This window comes from Phoxinus phoxinus (assembly GCF_949152265.1).
Source record: "Phoxinus phoxinus genome assembly, chromosome: 19".
Classification (NCBI taxonomy): Eukaryota; Metazoa; Chordata; class Actinopteri; order Cypriniformes; family Leuciscidae; genus Phoxinus; species Phoxinus phoxinus.
Genome location: NC_136894.1, coordinates 23,888,988 through 23,913,840, shown reverse-complemented (window position 1 = coordinate 23,913,840; position 24,853 = coordinate 23,888,988). Strand labels below are relative to the sequence as shown.

At 37.0% G+C, this 24,853-nt stretch overlaps 3 protein-coding genes across 5 annotated transcripts; 2 read left to right on the top strand and 1 right to left on the bottom strand.

Moving 5' to 3' along the window:
- Positions 1-415: 415 nt before the first annotated feature.
- LOC306987602 (myelin-associated glycoprotein) lies at positions 416-6,776 on the bottom strand. Of its 3 annotated transcripts, XM_079592018.1 has the most exons (10): positions 6,659-6,776; positions 6,396-6,452; positions 5,830-6,174; positions 5,554-5,714; positions 5,319-5,466; positions 4,092-4,361; positions 2,923-3,016; positions 1,518-1,536; positions 1,252-1,329; positions 416-656 (listed from the first exon to the last, which is right to left on the bottom strand). In XM_079592018.1, exons 2-10 carry the CDS (start codon positions 6,439-6,441, stop codon positions 570-572), a joined length of 1,248 nt encoding a protein of 415 aa, XP_079448144.1. In that variant the 5' UTR covers positions 6,442-6,452; positions 6,659-6,776; the 3' UTR covers positions 416-569. The 3 variants fall into 3 exon arrangements, with proteins under 3 accessions (XP_079448144.1, XP_079448145.1, XP_079448146.1); XM_079592019.1 differs by lacking the exon at positions 6,659-6,776 and having other exon boundaries at positions 443-656; positions 6,396-6,462; XM_079592020.1 differs by lacking the exons at positions 6,396-6,452; positions 6,659-6,776 and having other exon boundaries at positions 443-656; positions 5,830-5,894; positions 6,044-6,171.
- A 1,913-nt stretch (positions 6,777-8,689) lies between these two features.
- On the top strand, positions 8,690-13,969 carry LOC306986881 (C3a anaphylatoxin chemotactic receptor-like). The gene is made up of 3 exons (XM_079590632.1): positions 8,690-8,983; positions 10,444-10,993; positions 11,810-13,969. The coding sequence occupies exons 2-3, from the start codon at positions 10,445-10,447 to the stop codon at positions 12,320-12,322; spliced, it is 1,062 nt and encodes a 353-aa protein (XP_079446758.1). The 5' UTR covers positions 8,690-8,983; position 10,444; the 3' UTR covers positions 12,323-13,969.
- Positions 13,970-23,020: 9,051 nt separating this feature from the next.
- Positions 23,021-24,431, top strand: LOC306986520 (formyl peptide receptor 2; the record flags this gene model as incomplete). Its single annotated transcript, XM_079589831.1, has 2 exons — positions 23,021-23,853; positions 23,952-24,431. Exons 1-2 carry the CDS (start codon positions 23,329-23,331, stop codon positions 24,429-24,431), a joined length of 1,005 nt encoding a protein of 334 aa, XP_079445957.1. The 5' UTR covers positions 23,021-23,328.
- Between the last annotated feature and the right edge of the window lie 422 nt (positions 24,432-24,853).

Below are 24,853 nucleotides of genomic sequence, written 5' to 3'. Positions count from 1 at the left end.
CCTTGTAGATTGTGTCTGCTACAAATGAAAGTATTTCAGACCTTCATTGTTGTTCAAAACAACCATTAGGCCTATGCCATCTCACAACTATAGCCCCATTTTGTTCATTCTTTGTTTTGGACAGATTTACAACCCTCCCAGTCTGCCTTGAATTTTTTTATTTATTATTCCTATTTATATCTGAAATTTTGAACATGTAGATGTATGGATACTGCACGCTATCATAAAGAGTTTGTTAAGAGGCTGTTAAAAATCGGTAGCATTTTTTTTAACCACCTCCAAGTCTGCATTACACTACTCCAGTATTCATGATCGTTCAGAAATCATTCTAATATGCTGATGTGGTGCTCAAGAAACATTTCTTATTATTATCAATGTTGAATACGGTTTGTTTTGTTTTTTTTTGCTTATTTTTGTGGAAACTGGTCATTTTGTTCAAGAGTCTTTGATTAGAAAGTTTAAAATAGTATTTATTTGATCTATAAATCAAAAGTAGAGATGCGAAACACAAATAGTGCAGAGAATCACATGAGACGGGACTCCAACATGGGCACCGCAGCATTTTGTCTCTAGCTAACTTCTAGCCATGGCTCCGACTTGGGCTGATGTTTACTAAAGTTTCTGTTTTCGTAGTCATCTTCAGTTCTGTCCCTCGTCTGCAATAGAGAGAAATATACAATATATGTACATGCATATACAGTGTGTCAGTGTCATACACTACATATTAACTTTTTATCAATGTATACAATGCAGATATCTTATTTTTCAGATGAAGAACTGATTATCGTTACACAAACATTTTAGTCTTTCATGCAAATGGGGTGGATTATGATATTTTGGTGTCTTTATTATGGTTTGTAATGGAACTTGTTGAAATTTCGCCCCTCTATCTTCACACCCCAAAGCTTCTGCACATGTCAGCAGAGCATCTGATCAGTCTATCAGTGTTTATTATGCTTGCACAACTTTTCTGAGAAATATAACTATTTCCTGTCTCAGGAAATTGATAACCATTCATCATTAACGGTTGATTGAATTAGGTCATGGAAAAAGCCCCATAGTATCTATACGCAACTTACATGGAATACAACTGCTGTTTCCCAGAGAAATAACAAATGCAACTGCAGCAGGTCTTCAATGCAGCTTTCAAAGTTTAGGCCTACTTGCATGCCAAGCATACTCACGTTCAAATAGAAGAATATTTTTTTTTTTGTGGTTTAACAAAATAACCTTTAATACTAAAACTCTGACCTGTATTACATTGTACACAGGGTCACTGGTCCTGTGGAGGGTCGCATACGTCATGGATCCTCTCATGCCTTCAACCTCCTAATAGGACGAGAGACAAATGCAATTGCAAGGTCTTTGAAAATGACAAATATCTTGAACCCATCAATTTCTTCCATATCATTATTTTGAGAATAAATCTTCCAGACTCAAAGTTTGTGCTATGATATGATGCTACTCTGTTTATCTGCTCTATACCTTGGTATGATTTATGATGGTGTCAAACTTACTTGAAGTCTTTTTAACAGGCTGAAAAGGGAAGAAATAAAATAATTTGGTTTAAAGCATTTACAATTTTTAGTTACTAACTAACAATGAACAATACAGATAGAGCATGTAGTCAATGCTAATTTCTACGTTTACTAATACATTTTAAAAATCCAAAGTTCACATTTGTTAATGCACTGTAAACTAACATGAGCAATCAATAAATAACAAGATTTTTACTCATGTAGACCTTAAAAGCATTACCAGTATTTTGCATAGAATTTAAGTACCAATTAAAAAACAAGTGACAATATGATTGCAATATTTTTGTGATTAATTTAGGCGTGACTATCATTTAGATGGTTTTAGAATATGAATTTTACATAAAATATGTATGATAAGAGTTCAGTGAATTTTTTTTGTAACTAAGTCAATAAACCTGGAGAAATGCCAAAGGGGTCAAGGTGACTGTCTCATGAAAGTCGTATCTATACTACGAATGTTATTTCTCGTGCCATTTATAAGACAAAAATAGTTTTTGCGTGCATATGATACGCAGTTTTCGCGTGCATATGATACGCACTTAATGGCGTGTAATACGCACGCACTCCACACCCCTAATCCTACCCAAGGGTTTTCAGTGCGTAGATCGTGGGATCGTGTTGGGTTAGCATAGGCTCATTAGCCCCTGCTGGTGGATGCTGTAACTACAACATATTACACAAAATGCAACTTTCACTAATGGTGGCCATTCATTTTTAATCATTTTTAAGTAACATATAAATCACAATATTTTCTAGCAGGGGGTAATGCGTTTGCAGAGCTACTGCCATGCTACTGGATATATCTCTCCCTAGATATATTATAGACCTTTTTAAACCAGTCAAACCTTGACCTATTGTTTCTCACCTCATCCCCATTCATGTCAGAATGTGACCTCTTATGTTTACATGAAATAAAGGTCTGCCTGTGTAACCGGTCCTATTCAACCCGCTCAGAGCGGGATTTGAATTGGGGTCTCCGGCGTAGGAGGCGGGCGCTCAAACAAGGACGCTAAAGACAGCATAGCTAGCGTGCCTCTTGAGGCCAGGGGAGTGAGGTTTACACGCACAGATCGTACTGGCCTACGTCCGTTGCACTCACCCCCTAAACCTCACTCCCATCCGGGTCAACTGCACCAAATGTAACCGGTACTACTCGACCCGCTACGAGCGGTATTCGAACCAGTGTCTCCGGCATGGGAGAAGGGCCACTTCTTGAGGCCAGGGGAGTGAGGTTTACGTGCACAGCTCTTGCTGGCCTACGTCCGTACCACCTGGACATTACATATATCAGTGAAGCTGATCTTCTAACACTAAATCATATTTAAAAGCAGGCTGAACATCATGTCAAAGTTCTTGCTGTTTGCAATCTTTTTTCAAAACCCACCTTTTGTATTTGACCAAATCCACTGCAGTAATGAGAATTAAGAGAAGCGCCAGAAGTCCACATATAATGTACAGTGCAACGGAGCTCTGGCTACCTGAATCAGACAGAAAGAGAGAGAGAGAAAATAGGTTTATCTGGTTTTAGGTCACTATATTAAGACATATAAACAGCTTATTTCCTTGCATACCACAAGAACACCCAAGCAGATACATAACTGAAGTTCACACAAAGCACATTACTTCCACATTGCAGTTACACATGGTCTGAGAATGAACATTCTTAAGGTTAGCAAGTTTACACATCAACGAATTGCCCACTGATAATCAAACAAATGTATTTTGATGTGGTTTGGTTGTAGTTTCTAATTTAATTGCTTGTTTACACCGAGATCTAACCGCGTGTCCAGTTTTTTCCTCCCTATGCAGCCACATCAACACTGCCATCCAAAGAATTTGTCATAAATCTCCATCATTAGTGAAATCACTGTACTAAAGTGATTATGGGTCAATGACACATAAAGATGTCCAAGATGATGAAAAGAAAGCATACAGCAAACTCCTAGACATTTAAACAAGCAAACAACAAAAAGTTTTGATTTAAGTGAGTATTTTCCTTGCCCCTTAAATTGAATACACATGACTGTAGTGTACACATTGAAATCATATTTTTATCTGTTTTACTTCGAATTCTCCAGTGCTCGTTAAGATTTGACATGTTATGTCTTGTGATTCCACCAACAGCGCTTGCTTGCTAATAAAAAGAATCAAATTAAATATAGCTAGCCTTATATTATAGCCTTTTATATTATATTATATTATATAAGCTATATTATTTAGCAACATTTTGTATATAATGCTACAAAAAAAAGAAGACATACAATTCAGTGCAATCTGTTCAGGGATTTCAGTTCAGTTCAGGGAATGATTGATTAAATGAACCAACCAAATGAATCAGATCACTAAAATGAATCGGACCTCCCGATGATTCGCGTAAGAAAAATAATTTATATTTTATGCATAGGCTACTTGTTTATTACCTCAGGTCGCTCAGTTTTATGATGTTACACTGATATTCCTTGAAAAAAAAATAGTTTGTTTGCTAAAAAAAAACCAAGGTTCTGAAAAGAAATGGTAAAGTTATCTAAAGGTTCTGAAAAGCAAGATATTTACTGTTTATGCCCACAGCGACAGCCCTCGATTGGTCGGTCCCGTGGATGTTGTAGACCTTGCAGACATACAGACCCTGAACATTGCTCCTGGCTATTATTGTTAGAGTCTGTCCTTGATTCTGCAACACTAGCTCCCCGGATCCACTGTCTTTGTACCACTCATAGCGTCTGACTGCAGGGTTGGCATCACTGTGACAGCTCAGGATCACCACACTGCCTTCAGACACTGGACCAGATGGACTCACAAGGGCTATGGTGTTTTGGGGAGCATCTGAAAGAGAAGATTGATCTTTGTCTTTTGTTGTAGGCTAAAATACTTGCTTAAAAACTAATAGGCGGAAATCGCAGGTAGATCAGCCACACAGCATGCGTCTCTGAGAAACACACCGAGGTGTTTCATGAATCAGCTTTTTGAACGAATTAATTGAATCTCAATGACTCACTCATTAGGGACTTGCTGCCACCTACTGGCGGTTTTAATGTAACATTTAAAGTATCTTTTCATGTTTTAAACTATTTCAAATATAATTAGGCCTATTCAACGTTTTATGTTTAAAACATCAAAACGTTATTTTGTCTGTGTAAAAGCAAATCCTCTTATCTCGCTGAAATCTTGACGGATGGAAACCAACCCATTTAAAAATCGATAGACAACTGAGCAAGTTATTGTTATTTAAAAAGTACATGCACCATTAAAACAATGTTACGAGTATGCGAGCCCCCTGTGGCAAGATGGCCGCCGTGCGCGGACGTCGACCTCCATTGGCCAGCAGCGCGGACGAGACAGCTATAGCCTTTATTATATGATATCTATGACTACCCTATCCACCTTATTTTTCCAAACGGAAGTAGCCTAAGGTGTTTTCTGTGAATGCGCGCGACTTTCAATTTCTGAGCCGCAGTAGGGTAGAAGGAGAAGAATAGGCCTATATCAAAGTATACTGTAAAACAGTTTGCGCTACCAATGTTTAATTGAGACACTAGCCTACATTAAAATAATATAAGAAATACCAGTTTGCAATATCAAGCAGCATAAGGAGCTCTTTTGTACAGCTAAAAATAACTGTAGCGAATGACCATTAAAAGCCACATTAAAATTAGCCTACAAATGGCCTCACGTATCTGCTTACCTGAAAAATAAGGTGGATACTTTGGGCTTTAGGGTTCCATTTGTGATATTCACTATAATACACTAAATAATTGCTTTCCTTTCACTGTTTTCACTTACAAAACACTCTAAGGATAACGCTGGTCTCAACTGGTCTTTTGGCACCCTGGGAGTACAAAAGAGTGCAGGAGACTTTAAGGCGGTCATTTAGAGGCGTAGCATTGAACATCTGAGAGGAGACTAACATTTTCTGTCCAAATTCATCCTCCTTAAGAAAAAAAGAAAAAAGTTTTAAGCATCAGGATGCAGAACTGTAGTTTACAATCATCATGATTTGCCTGCCGTTACATTTCACCTGTAGGGCTGGTGTAAGCTGTTCTCCTAGTTGCGGGTTCCACTGCATCAGGGGTTGTATTGAGGGACATGCGATCACAGTGGAACAGGTCAATGTCAAGTTGGTGCCCTCTAAAACTTCCAGCACCTGAACACGTGGGCTCAGGATAGGCGGTGGAACGTCTTGGAATTAAGAAGAGAGTTAAGACATTAACTGTGTTCACCCACCCCATAATGCCACAACCCAATCCCTCCAAAAAATAAGGCATTTATCCTTTAATAAAATAAGGATTCCAACCTTTATGGACTGTGATATTCACTCCTTGCCTAAAAGTATACATGAGAGGTTCAGGACCCTGAAGTCTGAAGAAATACATGTCACTGAATCCAGCAGGAAAGTTGTGAAACACTGTAGTGCAATTTTTGTTTAAGATGTTGCCAATCACATTTCCTTGAAACAACTTCGATCTGAGCATGTTTGCGCCTTCTGTGGTTGTTTTTTTCCACATTACCTCTACAGGGTTGTTTAGGGACTTTTTGAATGAGTCGGGGATCTCAAACTGACATGGAATTTGAATACAGAAGCCACTTATCGCATCTATATTCTGAGGCATCTTAATTTCCCATGTTTTGCTTTCAGCACCTTCATACATAAACACACAGGACATGTTCTACATTAGTTTAATACAGTATACATGCCAAAGCATTGAGCTGCTTAACTTTACAACATAATAGAAGTGTGAGTTAAACCGTCACCCATCCTTAGCACCATTTCGACATAAACACTCATTCAGTATTTGCTAATTAATCTAAAACTATCTAGGCTTATATTTCAAATCAACAGATCAACAACAAGTCTCTCACCTCTCAATATCCAGATTATTATAACCAAGATTTTAGGTACACTCATATTGCTGAAATCTGGAAGAAAGAAAACAGATGTGGCTTTTTAGGCTTTGTTCCTTGTTTGGCTTTTTGACTTTGTGTGTAGACCAACATTGGTACATACATAGATTGTAAAGGAACACTTAACAACTTAAATTATTAGATTAATATAGATTTTTGCTGATTTTTTTTAACTTTATAATTTTTTTAATTTTTTATCAGAAATAATCAGAGACTTTTACCTGATGCAGAGTTGTCAGACAGTCACTCAGAAACGTAATGAATTACTGGAAACTGGAACTGGAAACACTAGAGTTTCACCATTATTCTTCTCAAAAAATGTTTACTATTACAAAAAAAATTGTGAAACAGGAAAACATTTGTTCTTCTTTTTAGGGTAAAATATGTTTAAAAGGAATTTTATGTAAAATATACAGTTGTGTGATTTTAAATATGGTGCGTATATTTTATAATCTTACCTGTATTATCTTAAAGCTTTCAATAAGAATTAAAATAGTCCACTTTGATGTACAAATCAATCAGGCTAACAACAAGACAGGCGAATAGGGAAATACATCACCATACTTCCCCAGTATTATTTACAGTACATTTATACAATCATTTTGTATAATTCTTCTGAAATGTAATGTTTAAATATGCAAATAATCTAAGTAAGTGTGATAATTTTCATATGAACAAAGATATTAACATTAGATAAAGCCAGTTATAAAAATTCTTGTTTATTTTGTTGACAATAGAGTTAAAGTTTTTATATTGAGAGGATTTTGGATATATCTTTTTAATCAATCCATAAAAAGAAAATCTTGTTGACAGTCAGAAAAGACATTTTAGGAATAAACTTTATGATACAAACCCCTCTGTACAAACCTTCAGAATACTTTAAATTTGCATTACAAAGGAAATCATGGGTTTTTTTGGGCATATTTTTTCACTTTCCTTCTTGAACATGTTGCTGTTTTTTATTTTATTTCCACAAATGTGATTTTCTATTGTGTTAAAATGTTTTCACACCTAGACATTTACCTTAAGCTCCGAAGATGTCAATTTTGCAAACTTTAACCCTCAAGCTATACTGTGATAAAACAATTTCAACCAGTTGATAAGATGTATTGCCTTTCAGGGCATATAGCTTACTTTGACATTTTGGTCATTTAAGGTCATTTTGGACCTTAAACCACTTATCTATCTATTATCGCCCACATAATTGTGATAGGTCAAACCACAGATTGTGAATTTTCTTCTGTAATACTAACTCTCAGCAGTAAGTGGCAGCACAGTTCAATATTAAGATATTGATGCTCCTCAATATATGGACAATACCAATTTCTCACATCTGGTTTCGGTTCAGAAGAAACCACTTTCACCTAAAAACAGTCTCTTAAAGGGATAGTTCGGACAAAAATGAAAATTCTGTCATCATTTACTCACCCTCAAGTTGTTTTAAACCTGTATGAGTTAGCTTGTCCTGTTGAGAAAAGAAGATATTTTGAAGAAGATATTAAAAACAACAACACATTTTTTTTAAATTACCTGATAGTAGTTCTAATGCCACAACAATCAAGTTAATTTTAGTGTAAGGTATGCTAAGAGTCATCATAAGTATTAAATATAAACAGAAACAGCATTCAACCCATTTTCCTTTTCTGCACCCTCAGAATCCGGATGTTCAAATAGTTGTATCTCATCCAAATATTGTCCTATCCTAACAAACCATACATCAACGGGAAGCTTATTTATTCAGCTTTCAGATTATGAATAAATCTCAATTTAAAAAAAATTGACCCATGTGACTGGTTTTGTGGTCCAGGGCCACATGTGTAGTTAGAAACAAAAGTCATGGGAATACATATCAGGATAAGTAGGCAAAGACACAATAAAACAAGGAACACTGACAGAGAACAAGACATGGAAATTATTCACATATGCAAACTTTGGTGTTTGCTAGGGAAACCACAAGATCTTGAATAGATACTGTTAAATAGATAGCATGTATAAAACATTGTACCCACTTACAATAACTGTTGTTGTTGTTGTTGTTGTTAGTAGTAGTAGTAGTGGTAGTGTATAATTCACTGGTGTAAAACTGGTGCTAATAATTCACTACTTTCAAAATTCAGCTGTATTGATGTTCAGTGTCTATAGACAATAAAGTAATTAAATATACATAATATGCTTTAACTCTCCTAGAGGCAAAAATTGAGTAAACAAACACACACACGCACGCACACACACGCACGCACACACACGCACACACACACACACACACACACACACACACACACACACATACACACACATTTGTATGTCTCCTCCCTCTTCCTGCGTATATCTCATCTGAAAACGAAAAAGGGGAGAAAATGTTTTGAGAGAGATGGAAAGCAGCTGGAAGGGATGACAATGAACCCTTCACTTATTTATTTGCCTGCACACTTAACATAACATCAGAACACTTATACTCACTTCCTGCGACACATTCACAAATTACTACAGGGGTGTTTCCTCAAAGACTTGTTCATTGAGCAAACCTTCATTGAGACTGTCTACAGGTAAGAACACCCACAACCATTCATATTCAAGCTGTTTGTAAGTCTTTATGATTTTATTTTCACATTGTGTGACAATTTCATTGCATTTTAGAATCATATATTATACATTTAATGTGATTTTTCAATGAGAATTTTGACATGGTTCATTTACATTTTTTTTCTTCATATATAACTGTTTTCTGTTTTGAAACATAAAAGGAGAAACACAACTAACTCTGAAGCAAGACAACAGACTTCTATTTTTTTTTAAGAAGTAGGGTTTTTTGCCGGAACACATTTAGTTTGAGTAAATACTGAACATGAACGTAATGGGAATACTGCAATAAGATGTTGTGACCTCTCATGATTCATACCACCGGTTTTATATGCTGAAACCTTTTAGTTGCCAGACAACTCATATTTATCTTACCGGTGAAGCTCAGAATACGAGCATGAAATTACACTTTGAACAGACTTATGATAAATTGCTCACTAAATGGCATGCATGTGTACCCGAAAGTGTCTTCTCTTACGCATGTTTGCTGGCGTTAAGTGGAACACATCAAGATTGCAAGTTTTATGAAATGTTAACTGAGATGCATTCAATTGAATGCTTGAATCAAACTGAATGCTTGAATCAGACTCAAGAAGTTTATTTTAAGACATGTAAGAACCCATGCAGATGTTTTCATTTAAAAATACTAATTTAAATTCCGCTTCTGTATTTTGTTAAAGGGTGAAAGGTTCAGAGTAACCTCCATGAACATGCCCCCCCACCCCCCGACAGATTTTTTTTTCCAGACAGATATTTTGAAACAGACTCTGAGTAAGAGCTGGGTGCTTTTGTCATGTGAACAAACTTTTATGGCAAGTTTAAGCTATATTTAAAATATGTATTTAAACTATAATTTCAATTACATTTTAATATTCACCCCATATATACACAAAGAAAATGTCTTGGGTAAATAAGAGATACTTGTAGATGCTTATATTCTTGAACCCATATTTACTCATGTAGTGAATTATTTGAATCCTTTACACATTACAGACTTCTTTTTTTTCCCAGTATTTTATCCAACTTGAAAAGTAGACTATAGTTTGCAAGATTACCGGTATGCATATTGCAAACACTGTTATCCAAAGCAACTTAAAGTGCATTCCTAACTAAAAAAAATATGTTGTAAAACATTGTGGGAATGTTCAAATGAATGTAAAATTTTATTGATGTGATTAGAATGTTATGTAAAAGGTCACAATAATGCTAGTAGCCTTCATGTTCAAAATTAGTTCTTCAACGAACACAAAAGGACGTTCTGAATGTTGTTCTCTGAACATTATAAAAACTTAATCAAGTGAAAACATCATAAAGACGTTCTAAGAGCGTCTTCTCTCAACACAATGAGAATGCACATCAAATATTAATAATGTTATAAGAATGTTCTATTAATGTTATTTTATGTTCACATTTATTTGTCTCACAGAATGGCCTTCAATACAACTCTTTTTATGCACCCGGTCTCCCACCCGGACGTCTTCGAGAAAACTAAAGTGGATATTGATGCCATTATGGATAATATTACCATTGTCCTCTACACCATTACCATTATCTTTGGCATAACTGGGAACTCTATGGTGATCTGGGTGGCTGGTATCCGTCTGAAGTCCAACGTCACTAACGTATGGTTGGTCAATCTGGCAGTAGCTGACCTGATCTTCTGCCTGACACGAGTCACTTCGATCCTCAAAAAACTTTTCTATGACCACTGGCCTTTTGGGGTCTTTCTCTGCAAGTTCAATGGTTTCTTCAAGTACGCCAACATGTTCTGCAGTGTTTTCCTTCTGGCTGTCATCAGTGTGGATCGAGCGCTTTGCATTTGCCGCCCAGTGTTCTCCAGAAAACGACGGACGATATGTGCAGCTCGTGTGGTCAGTGTGGGAGTTTGGATTGTGGCGGGGATCTTTAGTTCACCGTATTTTGTATACCGGCAGGTCTACCCTGGTGACAACAACTTGACCAAGTGCTCACTGGAGGTAAGGATAACTTTGCAATTCTGTCTGAATTTCTAAATGGTTTCCAATTCACAAATCTAAACTGCAATGAAAAATAAATCACTTTCTATGCAGACAAAACCGGTAAAAAATATTATAAGGCTAATATCAGAAATAATTCACCCGACATTTAAATGTCATCATTTTATTTTATTATAATGACTTTATTTCTCAACTGAACACTTTGGATTAGCAATGCACGATATATCGGCCACCATATCGGGATTGGCTTATTTTGGAGAAGAAATTTATTTTGAATGTTATCGTTATTTTTTTTATTTTTTTTACAATATATTAAAGCCGTTAAATTATATTTCCTCCAGCTTCAGATGCTCACTGTTCGCCATGATGGTTTTGAATTGCTTGAAATATGATTGGAATCACATCAAAAAAAGGAAAACACAGTTAAGTGCAACATGTGCAAGTCTGTCATATATAGGCTACAAAAAATTATAAGGAGAGCATCGTTATAATTGTGTGCTTAGGGAATGGATTTTAATGGTGAAACTGCTGTTTTTGTAATCAGGCTCTCAAAAATGATATAAAAAACTTGGATTTAGGTGTATAGGCCAATATATTGGTTATCAGCTTTCAAATAAATAATTTTCGGTTATCGCTATCGGCCAAAATGTTCATATAAGTGCATCACTAATTTGGATTAGTAAAAAAATGGCAATTTTATTTATTTATTTTTAGGTAAACTAGCCCTTTAAATATATACTTCCTTTTAGTAGCATAGTTAATGTGGATTAATTTATCAATATTCTGAAATCTGATTTATCTGATTTATTTGTGCAGGTGAAAGAAGCATCAAAGGGTGACAATACAGCAAAGAACGCCTTGTACAGCATTCGCTTCTTATGTGGATTCCTGTTGCCCTTCCTGGTCATCTTGTGCTGCTACATTCTAGCTGGCATTGGGATACGCAGAACACGGCTCTCTGGCAAGTCAAGGCCTCTCCGGATTCTCGCTGCACTGGTCTGTGCCTTTTTCTTATGTTGGGGACCCTACCACTGCCTACTGCTCGTCAAGATGGTGGACAAGAAGAGCTATGCAGTCAAAGTGGGTCTGCCCATTGCTAAGGGCGTCGCGTATTTCAACAGCTGCGTGAACCCGCTGCTGTACTTCTGCATGGGACTAAATGTTAGACAAAGCTTCAGACAAAGCATATCAGGTATTTATCGCAGAGCATTTACAGAAGAAGGCCAAACTGTGCAATCCCAGGAAGCCACTGCCGAAGAAAGCTGTAATTCCATTCCAAAGACTTCAGGGTTCGTTCGAGATAGACCTAGGGGCATGACTAAAGTTTAAAAGAGTTTTACGGGGAGGCTGATATGTAAACACTTCAAATCGAAATGTGGAAAATTCAACGCTATCTCATGACCAATTCGTACGAATTTGTACAGCCTCACTCGAACAAATTTGCACGAGTGATTAAAAGGTGGCAAATTTACCTTGTGTGAGCGAGTGAGGTCGTACGAATTCGTACGATTTGTCTAAACCCTAATGATGGCTAGGTTTAGGGGCGGGGTCAGGGGTTGGTCATTCGTACGAATTCATACAAATTTGGCAACTTGTAAAATATGTACGATTTAGCAAAAATCTTACAAATTCGTACGAGTGCGTGGTTTGAATTAGCCACCTCGTAAAATTCGTACGAATTGCCGTGAGATCGGGTTGGAAAAATCCCTATTATTTTGCTGACAATTAAAATAATTGTAACTGTTTATTTGAGTAAAAAATCAATGAGAGTAAATCAATCATGTGAAGTATGATTGATTCAATGCTTTCGTAACTTTTGTAACACTTTTGGGGGGAAATTCGACATGCTTTTGTACATGATAAACTGTTAGATTTAAGCAACAGTGCTTTTCACGAGTCTGCTTCTGTGACCTCTCTAGCATTAACATGCAAGCCACCGTTTGGCAGCTAATATATTTCCTCGCTCTAAAGCCAATAAACTATAATTAGGTTTCCTGAGAAAGTCTCTTGGTTTAGTGTTTAGTAATTTACTTCATGCCTTATGTATAAGAGTGCAAGAAACATTGATTTTTGTTCCTCTTTTCTGATCAAGACATACTTACTTCACTGAATTAAATTTGATAATTCTATTTAAATGCAGCAAAAACACATTATCTTTTTGATATTCAAACCAACACACAAATGAAGTGGTTCACTTCACCTGTTGTGTTAATAAGCAGCTTGCACTTGCCACATATTGGAAGGAAGGAAATTATCCAAAAATAGGCAGCTGACTTGTTGCCTTGCTGCCCCATCACGCAATGACTTTGCAGGCAGCATTTGTGCACGAAGGTTCCTCACGAAACTGATTTCAGACAGACTTCTGTGGCAGCGTATCAGTTTAATGATCTACAGCAAAGCGAGTTATGGTGAAAACTAAGTGAATATATAATGACTACAATAGTGATTTCTCGCTAGAAATGACATCATAAGTCGAAAACATTGATCAAAAATGTACATTTACACCCAAACTGATGACCAGCCGCAACTTTCAGACGTCATTTTTATGTTTCTAGCTCAACTGTCACAGATTAGAAAGCACAGGATTGTGGGATATCAAAGGCAATGAAGGATACCAATATGCTGCCTTCAAAAAACGATCAGATGAATCTCAGGAGACAGGAAGTGACATTGCATTCAGACGTGCCTTGATGCCTTCCGACCTTGTAATGCGTCCTCCGAAGACAGCATCTATCAGTTTTCGGATGCAGACGTTGCGTCATTTGAATATCCATTCTGATTGGTCAGTTTAGAAAAGAGAGGCTCTTTTGTACTGTCAGGTTCTTTTCTAAAACCGTGCATTTATAAAACATTACATTATAGATTGTCATGTAGTGTGTTCTCGAGAGGCCTGGGAGAAGTTTAGGATGGCTCAGTACAATGGAGTGGTTTTCAAAATGCCAGTTGTGGTTTATTTTATTAATCCACATAAAGTACAAAAAAAAAAAAAACTTAATGCAACATATACTGGAGCTAAAACAAAAGAAAAAAAATGCTGTGAGCAGCAAAACTGGCACATCCACAAAAATATCAGCATGTCTCACCTCAGACATGTTCAAGCGTTTGCACAGGAAACAAGATACCCCCCAAACATGCTCAGACAATGGTTTAAATTTTAAGTTTCCCGACAAACACTAGTGGGATGAGCCATTGTCACGGGGTGGAACCTTTCCCCGTAACACTCATCACTGAATTCCACGGCAAAACATTGGCACATAAATATAATGTTCAAGAACTCATTTCTGACATGCAATAATCATAATACAAACATGTATAACAACCACAAACTCAAACATTTAACACCTCATAGCACTCATGTCTCTCTCCATCTTGAAACATGGTACATTCTGGCTATGCACTACCAGAATCCACCTAAAAAACACTGGCTTAGACAGGTAAGACCTAACATGTGCTATAATATGCAAACTTACAATGCAAAAGAAACAATTTACAACAAATAATGGCTCTTTATTATCAGTCAAAACATTAACACGTTATCCACACATATACATTGTCAACATACAATACATAATAAACTATTCCTGCAATCAGCACAACAAGTAGGACTAGGCTGGGACTCTAGTGATGATGTCATTGGATAAATTGAATAAAACAATTATAATTTTATTTGTTAGGTGCCCTTTTATGGAAGCTCAGCTGTTATGTGTTATCTTCTCTGACAGACCTCCATTATCATGATTATCTTCTCTGATGACCAGGGGGCTTTTACACGACACTAGTATCAAAAAGAAGCGGAAAACGTTTTATTTGTTTTGGTCGTTCATTGACACGAAAATGCAAACATTTGAAAACGGGTTTCAATGTGCAAGTTTTTGAGATGGAGCACTGCTATAGATTTTTCTTTATTTCTCTTTTTCTTCCAATCTTAATGACCTGAGTGTATGGTTGTGGAACTTGTGACTGCAGTCTGATTTTAGGCTGTTTACACGGAAACGATCTGAAGAGAAAACGCAAAAGTGGTGTTGCGTTATCACTTTTTATTCTGCACTTAGACGAGCGTTATGGAGCATTTCATAATGACTACAACAAAATGTTGAATCAGAAGTTTTCAGTTTAACAAGCAGAAATGCTTCCTCAATGGTGTGTGTGTTTGTTTGTTTGTTTATTTATTTTCAAATTGGCTTCAGAGAAAGCAGTTCAATGTTTTTTCTTTTTTTTTCTTTGAAAAAAAAAAATAGTTGTCTGTATTGTTACAATTAAGAAGCCTTCGTTTCCATTCCAATTTTCTTATAAACTGCCCATATTCACTACTTTTAATAAAGTTCAGTCAGGACCATTTTGAGAAATTATTTTTGATAGGCAAAATTTGGCGATAGGCTTAGGCTCTAAGGTGCTCAAACTGCCATACTAGACAGCTTGAGATACATCCTTGAGACACAACACCCCCAAGCCTTATAATAACCAAATGTTTCTTAGCACATGTTACAGAAAGATATACAATGATTACGTACACAGAGTTTCTATACAGCATGCTCTATTATGAAGATGCTAGGAGGTGGAGGTGGGTGTAAATATCTGTGCGACAGAATGCGGAGCATTCGTTGAATGAGCTTAAATACTATAGTTGATTAGTGTAGGTGTCGCTGATATAGTTTAGCGATCAGTGTCTGCCTATACGCTTGAATTCCATTCGATCACTCAAGCTCTATTTGTTGATACTAATATGATAACAAGCTGTATCAGAAACATCTTTCTGCCATTGTTTTGTGTCATGCTAGATATGTTTATAGCAACTGGTGAGTTGCGGCCCGTAAATTGGTCACTGGTCTGTTGTGGCAATTGAACCACTGGCAAAAACGATGCAAAATGCAATACGTCATTATTTTAAGCAGATGGCAGCATAGACTGGGTACATGAGATACCCTCAGTCTTGAAAACCATGAACAAATTATGCTACGGTAAAGGAAAACAATACAGACTATGGTAACAACAGGTAAATCAAACTTTTGTTGTCTGGGCCTTGAAGCAAAACCAGTTCAGAACCACCGGTTTTCACCAGCTTTTGTGGCTTAGATAAAACATTAATTACAAAAACAAATCTTCTTAATTTATATTACTTATTTGTCGCAGCTTAAGAAGCTCTTTTCATCTGAAACAGCCCTGCTGAGAAATTCAGCTTTGCTTGTCAGCAGCATATAGTATGTTTTGCACGCTGGAACCTGCATGATATACTGGTTTCTGGTTTTCTGGTCCCCATGGGAGGTGGGATGCTGGTTGCTGGTCTGCTGGATCCCAGCATGGGATGCTGGTGTGCTGGTGGACCAGCATATGTTGCATTTTGGGTGCTGGTATGATCCCAGCAAGAACTCAACAAAACTTGCTTATGTGTTACATATCATGTTTCTTAGTGTGTGTTCGTAGTTAAATAAAGATCGTTTCCAAGTTCATTTGAATGAATTATTTAATAAATAAATTTTTTTTTGAATGTAAAAGTAAAACTAATGTTGCAGTTAGTTAAATAAAGTATTACTCCACAAGTGGTGATTGTAGCATTTATGATGACACCTGCGGTCAACAAGCAGAGTCAGATAAGATAAGAGGAACAACAAGAGCAGAAAACAGAGAAGAGACACGCAGACACACTTACAAATGACTAATTTAACCACACAGCCTTAGATTAAAAATAAAATCTCATAAGAAGATGCTCGAAACAACTCCAAAAACATAATCAACAAGGTCACTTATAATACACCATTTTGGCTTGATTTATTTCATATGGTGTATAAAAGTTGGTGAAGTGCTCCCTTTAGTTGCATGGGCTCTTGACCATCGGCTTTGGTTGAATTCATTCTCTTTTAACAATTTAAAGAGTGTGCTATCACTATTGTCTACAATATTTTATGCAATGACACCTTTTTGCAATCAGTGACTGACAGCTGGATTTTGACACCCGAGTTCCCAAATGAGCATTAAAGTCTTTAAGCACAGCAACTTTTCATTTTGAACTTTCATTATCAAGTTTTCATTATCAAAACCTTCCCATTGAAAGCGCTCTTCTCACAACCCCTGTTTTTGAACAAACTGCATTTTTGTTTGTTTTCATATCTCTTAGTTTTTTTGTTTTTCAATGTACACAAGCACTTTTTTACTTTTTAATCTTTGAAATGTTTCACTAGAATTTTTACTTTGCTATTCAAAACTTCAGATGACATTGATTAATAATATAATCAACTAAAACAATTCTATTTTTCAGTTCTACTTTCAACATAAAGAAAAAGAAATTACAAAGTTCTAATTATATATTGCAATCAATCATATGTTTTAATCTTATAGTTGTTCATGTACATCATCAATGCGTTACACAGAAATATACAAGCAAAAACGACGCTTATCCCCAAAACACTGTTTGCTTTCAGACAAGTGGCCTACTTACACTCAACCCCGCAATACCATGCTGTTAAACCAGCTTCACCAGCTCCGGAGAACAGTTCTTGAGAACAGCATGACTAAGCTGGTTCACCAGTGAACCTAGAAGTATACCAGCTCTTAACCAGCACTAACCTGCAGAAACAAGCCTGGACTAGCATGGGATAGCATGGAATTAATGGTTTATGGTGGATTCTTTTTCAGCAGGGTGTATAAAGAGACTGAAATACAATAGTCAGAATTCCCCTGACAGAAAGTCAAAGCCTCCTGACAAATACAAAAAGGAAGAACTTCTGTTTATGTTTTTCCCCCTCTCTATTTTATGTTCCTTGCATAATATTTCCCTTTGTCTTCCTAGTTTGTATTCTTTAATTACAATTTCAGAACTGCACATTTTTAATACCATCATTCATACATATCCTCAAAAATGTGAAAAAAATATATCATGTACAAACTTTGAAGCTGAGCTGGGATGGAAGTGTTGATGAAAACGTTTGAATAGCAGATGTAAAAATAACTTTTTAAAATTTTCTGTATACAGAAATGTCACATAGAATAAAAGACTATTTTAATATTTATATTTATATAAAATAATATTTTGTAAAGTATCAGTTTGTGCAGTTTATTCACGACCAGCTTTAATGCACATTGAATCTAGTCTGAAGAGGAAGTGAATTTGTTTCAACAGTGGTTTGTGTGGTAAATTTTGTCTTCGCACTTGCATTTGCAAAATAAAACACACCCTACAAACAAATATGCAAGTGATAAATTGAACAAAATAAAATAAAAAGAACAAAAAAAAGAATCCATCAGGAGAAAGTTTGTAGTTATTGATAAACCTATTTTATCATGAATTTAAAGTAAAATATTTGACTGAACTGAGTTTGATGAATCCAGTCAACTGTAAAGATTAAAACAAGGTTTAATGCTACAATAAGTTTATGTTAAATAATAAGTTCTCTAAAATATCAAAACATTGTCTCTTCCTATAAAGAACATGATTTGTGCATTTGTGTTGTGTGTAAAGGATAAAAGTGTGTCAACATATTTGTGGAAAGTTCTATTGTTTTTTTTTAAAAGTTATATCAGACTTCTAAAAAATCTTCTTAAAAATCTTCGCCACAGCTGATTAACATGGAGAACTGAAAGCTAACAAAGAATAAAAAGGGCCAGATTTCCAAAAAACATGCATGCTCACACATACACACACATTGGGTTTCCATTTTTTTATGGGGACTTTCCATAGATATGTTTTTTTTATTGTACAAGCTGTATATTCTATCCCCTACCCCTAAACCTATCCATCACAGAAAACTTTCAGCATTTTTACATTTTCAAAAAACATAATTTTATTTGATTTATAAGTTGTTTATCATGAGGACCAACAAATGTCCCCATAATGTAGTGAAAACAGGACCACACACACACACACACACACACACACTTCCACAAACACTGGCTATATATATATCCTGGAATAGGTGAACCCTGGAAAGCATTATTTGCAAACATTAGTCATTGTTCTCACGAAGTTACAAGTATGCTCACACGTGGACACACGCATACACAGCATTTACCATGAGATGTATCACACTTGACTGTAAATTAAGCAACTGAGAAACCTCAAGCTTACACAAATGACCTCGCTCAGAAATGTCAAGATGAAACCATGCAAAAAAAAAAAAAAAAAAAGAACCCATAGATGTTAAAAGGGTCAGGCAAAACTTGTCTCACTTGTCTCACATAAAAAGGGTTAATCTAACTCTATTTTTCAGCTCTACTCCTGGCGATTCACCTACCAGTATGTTTTAGATGTCTCACAAATTTAACCTTTAATTTTTAAGAGTGTAGCTCCATTTCCACATCACCAGAGGGCCACCTCTACTAAATTTCCACTGACGTCACATTTGTTGGTCAGGATCATTGTGAAATCTTAAGTGTGAGCCTACAATTCTGAGTGATTTATTTTCTGTTAATATTATACATTTATTTATTTAGCAGAGGCTTTTATTCAAAGAGGAGGGCAATAGAAGCAGCTAAACCAACAATAGGAACACAAAGTGTTAGTATTAATGGGTCAGGTGTTGACTAAAAAGATGTGTCTTTAGCCGTTTCTTGGAAAATGGTTCTGGATCAGTTTCAGAGGTTTGACCAAGGGCATAGGTTTGGTCTCAGCTTTGGTGGGGACATCCCACCCCCACACCACCCCCTTGTTTTTTCAGCCAATCAAATGACGGCGTTTTTTCTTTTTCTTTTTTTTTTCGTATTTATTCTTATTTGTCGTACTGGCCATGGGAATCGATGCAAATAGCTGCAACAGGGTTTTTTTTCCTGGCTCAAAACTAGGCGGAGTTGGTAAAATTCTGAGGAAGTATTTTATTAAAAAGATAATTTAACTTGTATTTTTTCATATACCAACATATAGCCTACTCTGTTTTCCATAGTACTTTTGTGGGTGGACCTCGGTATCTCTAGAGGGGTCCGGGGGCATGCCCACCCGTAAGAAAATTTTGTACATTTTAAAGATAAATTCATTAATCGGGTGCACTTTGAGTCACCAGAATCCGCTGTTAAAAATAAATAATCCACCCGCCCAAACCTATGATATTCTCTGATTTAGATATCTGATCATCACATTACAATTATTAAAATTATCAGTGTTAAGCATGATAATATGGTAAAATTTCACACTGTAGTAGGGTGATTTAAAAATAACATTTATTTAAAATAAAAGTTCTTCTTTTGGCAAAATTACATTTCTTTAATAGCCTAAACCGAGGCTTTACTCCCTTCAAACTTAAATTGTCAATGTTTCATTACGTCACTGTTGGAAAACAATCTTATCAGAATATATATTTTTTACCTTTATAAAGGGCATTTCCCCCTAATTTTATTAAATGTATGCTCAGCGCCAACGCTCCCACCACGCGCTGAAAAATTGCCTAATGAAAATCAATAATAATGCCGATATTATTTCAGTATAGAAACACAGACATCACGGGAGTCTCCCGCATATTATTGATAGCGGCTCACTGATGCCCGCTTGTTAAAATCTCCCGGAATCGCGAGCGCGCCCGCGAGACAGATACTGTGCTCCAAACCGCGTAGCGCGTGCACGGCAGAGAGGAGAGCAAGAGACCGCGGCACCGCGCGCGTGTGCCTCAAGAAGCGCATGTAATATGTTTGATGGACACAGGACAGAATGGACACAGGAACCCAACAGAACCGTCACGGTGGAAAAAGTGTATGAGCATGTGACTGTCTATCCGAGTTTTGTCAAGCAGAAGGCGGCACCTAATTTGACAGAGGCGGCCGCCTCGTAATTCTCTCACAAATATTGGTGGGGACAATTTTGTCATTTTAAAATATTGATTGGGACTAGTACCTAGCGTCCCCCCCTAAACCTACGCCCATGGGTTTGACAGTACGTGCTGGAAGGCCTGACAAGAAAGAATTACAATAGTCCAGCCTGGAAAGAAGGAGTTTGGACAAGGAGTTGCTCCGATAGGAAGTCCGGATCTTCCTAATATTGTATGAGGTAAATCTGGGCAGTTATAACAATGTCCCAGCAAACATTTTGACGTTTATTAACCGCTGAAAATATGTCACATCCCGTCATTGCTGAAAAATAGTTCCAAAATGAAAATTGAACGGACGTCTTTGACGTTATCTGTTCTGTTTATGCCGTGACTATTCTTGGCCAGGGACACAACGTTGCCGTCGGACCAATGATTGTGGGGGTGGTATGGGAAGTTTAACTGATCTTCAATCACAACTCCAAGGAGAAGTTGTGATGAAGTATTGGGTTGGCCAAAACCACAAGCAGTTCGGTCTTGGAAAGGTTGAGTTGCAGTAGGTGATGGTCTTTCATCCAGCAAGAAATGTCAGGCAGGCAAGCAGAGTAGAGAGGTAGAGTTGTGTGTCAGCATAGCAGTGATAGGAAAAGTCATGTTTTTGAATGACAGATCCTAGTGATGTCATGTAGATGGAGAAGAGAAGTGGTCCCAGCACTGAGCCCTGAGGCACCCCAATAGCTGTTGCAACTTAGACACCTCACCCCTCCATGACACCCCGAAGGACCTACTTGAGAGGTAAGACTTGAACCACTGGAGAGCGGTTCCTGAGATCTGGATCTGGTGATTATCTGGTGGTGTCAAAAGCAGGAGACAGATCTAGCAAGATGAGTACTGATTATTTGAAAGCTGCTCTTGCCAGTCTCAGAGCTTCAAAAACCGAGAGCAGGGCAGTTTTAGTTGAGTGGTCACTTTTGAAGCCAGACTGTTTGCTGTCCAGAAGGTTGTTCTGTGTGTGAAATGCAAAGGTTGAACATGACTCGCTCAAGTGTTTTTGCAATAAATGAAAGAAGTGATACCGGTCTGGGTTTAGGTTTCTTTAGCAGTGGGGTTGGCCTGCTTAAAGGTGGGGTATGTGATTTGCAAAACGGCTGGCAGATTTTGAAAATACACAACTCAAATGGTCCTACCTTCTTTCCTTTGACTCCACCCATTCAAAGAACATGGACATGGAGGGGGGAGGGGGGATGGTACGACTGTTTGATTGACACACTTACTGTCCAATGATTCTAGGTGGTCTTGGAAATGATTGGCTGGAGTTTTTCGAGTCCTGCCCGTTCCACAGATGATTAAATTGCTTAATTTTTATTTCAGTGCTTCTAACTCAGTGTCTGTAAGTGGGTTAGGAATAGGATTTTGAGTGATTTTGAAAAAATGGCCAAAAAAGAGAATTACATACCCCACCTTTAAATGCTGTGGGAAGAGTGAGTGCAGGTACAACTAAAGAATAAATGGCTTGAAGGAGATAATTTAATAGGCTCAAGCAGACAGGTAGTAAGGTGATTGGAAAGGATGAGTTTGGATGAGTTGTTTCTGCCTCTGAGAGCGGAAAGAAGGAGGGGGGATTGTGTTTGAGGTTAAGATGCATTTGTTGGTTTATGGTGTGGAGAATTGGACGCTGATGGTTGTTGTTTTAGGTACTGCCTTGTGTCTTAGATTTATTTAGCACAACAATTTAGCTATTTAAATGGCTTTTTGGAGTATTGAGATCTAGTGCAGAATAGAATTTGATCTGTTTGCAGATTAAAATTGTACATCTCCTCCCTTTTCCTTCCTGTCTGTCCTTTATTGCCAAATAACACACTTTAGAATGACCGTCCAAAAGATGCAGTAAAAAAGCCTGTTCAGAATTAAATTATTAATTCTCAAACATATTCCATGCTGAACATATTCACAAAAGATTTTGGAAAGCTGTTTATCCCAAGACTGACAGTTTGGGCTGGTTAAAAACAAAACAAAAAAACAACAACAACACAACAACATCAACAACAACAGATCAACATCAACAACAACAGGTAAGAACATTGACATTCATCACCAGATGAAAGAATTTTCGGAAAACAATAGGATAAAGGATGAGCTTAAATTTATTGCAAGAATCTGATGTAATAAATATATATTATATATATTAAAAAAGCTTTCAAAATTTGTTTAGAAAATATATACAAATATAAATACATTTTTTATCAAAGTGTGAATATGGTGTGAATCAAATCCTAAATTATATAGGAGCAGAGCAGTCAAATAAGTTCTGCCGGTTATGATTTAGCAGGGTATTTCAAAATGTATAGCTGAAATCAATGTTCCTATTATGACTTCTAAGTAAACCCTCTCAGTTTAATAACCTAGACCCTCTTGGTTGCCAGACAACTCTCATCATGTTTATTTAACTGTGTGGTGACGCTCGTGAAGCATGGTAACCACACGCTTAAGTTGTGCAGAATGTGTGGGCAGATCAAAGTTGAGTGCATAAGCGGATAAGGTTGTGACCGTAAGCCTTCAGAAGAAAAGAAAAAAAAAAGCATATTTTAAGGATTTATCTGTCTTGCTTGTAGAATGACCTCGAATACAACTCTGTCCTTACACTTCAACTCTAAAATTCCATCCCACCATGGGAAAACAACAATGGACATAGTCTTCCTCTCCATCATCTTTCTCCTCGGCACCACCGGGAACTCTGTGGTCATCTGGGTGGCCGGCTTTCGCATGAAGCCCAACGTCACTAACGTATGGTTGGTCAACCTCGCAGTAGCTGACCTGATCTTCTGCCTGACACGAGTCCTATCACTAATCTCAAGCCTTTTCTTTAACTACTGGCCTTTTGGGGTCTTTCTCTGTAAGTTCAATGGTTTCTTCAAGTACGCCAACATGTTCTGCAGTGTTTTCCTTCTGGCTGTCATCAGTGTGGATCGAGCGCTTTGCGTCTGGTGCCCAGTTGTTACTAGAAAACGACGGACGATATGTGCAGCTCGTGTGGTCAGTGTGGGAGTTTGGATTGTGGCGGTGATCTTTAGTTCACCGTATTTTGTGTACCGGCAGGTCTTCCCTGGCAAGAACAACCTGAGCCACTGCTCACTGAAGGTCAGAATGGCTAAAAAATAAATTACATCATGTACCACCTTGCATAAAAAAAATCTGATTTTGTTAGTATGAAAATATAATTATAAATTAATTTGTAGGAGAAAGGAGCAGCAGAAACAAGTGGAAGGTATGCTTACTACTGCATTCGCTTCATCTGTGGATTCCTGTTGCCCTTCCTGGTCATCCTTGTCTGTTCCATAGTATCTGCTGTTGGGATACGCAGAACGCGGCTCTCTGGCAAATCGAGGCCTCTTCGGATTCTTGCTGTATTGGTCTGTGTTTTTTTCCTATGTTGGGCCCCCTACCACTTTCTAGGACTGGTCAAATTGGTGGATAAAAAGAACAAGGCGGTAAAAGTAGGATGGAGTATGGCTTCAAACTTAGCCTATTTCAACAGCTGCGTTAACCCAGTGCTGTACTTCTTTATGGGACTGGAGTTTAGTCAACGATGCAATCAAAGTTTGTCTAGGATTTGTCACAGAGCTTTTATGGAGGAAGGCCAAATTCTGTCACAGCAAGGCACTGGGGACGAAAGCTCTAATTCCATTCCAAAAACGGAGCGTGTCACTATATTGTAATAGTTTTTACACTTTTTCTTGTTTATTTGTCAGGTCTATCAGCTAACTTTCTTTTATGCATTTTTTTTTATTATTATTATTATAAAATTAACATACCTCACTGTCTTCTGGTTAGCTTTCAGTATGAGCCTAGGCCTATATAAAATATATCTCAAAATATTTAAACTATGATGATATGGGTAATAATATTGATACAAATGTTTATGAAATAATTCAGCATTTTTATGATTGGTTATGTTTGTCTACATGTGTACGATTGTTAATGAACAGGATAACATTGATAAGCCCATCTGAGGCAGAGTAAGCGGAAATTATATGTGGCCATAAGGGAATTAACATTTTTCAATGTTTCTGTAATATTAATTACAATAAATGCACAGTGTATGAAGCTGTGATGAAAGCTTTTGATGCAATTTATTTTC

Excerpts from the sequence above, each read along its gene's own strand:
- LOC306987602 (XM_079592018.1), bottom strand. The coding sequence starts at position 6,441 with ATGAGTGTACCTAAAATCTTGGTTATAATAATCTGGATATTGAGAG. Across the intron at positions 5,715-5,829 it reads GAATATCACAGTCCATAAAG|ACGTTCCACCGCCTATCCTG; the intron begins GTTGGAATCCTT and ends CTTAATTCCAAG. Across the intron at positions 4,362-5,318 it reads CGTTATCCTTAGAGTGTTTT|ATGCTCCCCAAAACACCATA; the intron begins GTAAGTGAAAAC and ends CTTCTCTTTCAG.
- LOC306986881 (XM_079590632.1), top strand. The coding sequence starts at position 10,445 with ATGGCCTTCAATACAACTCTTTTTATGCACCCGGTCTCCCACCCGGAC. Across the intron at positions 10,994-11,809 it reads TGACCAAGTGCTCACTGGAG|GTGAAAGAAGCATCAAAGGG; the intron begins GTAAGGATAACT and ends TTATTTGTGCAG.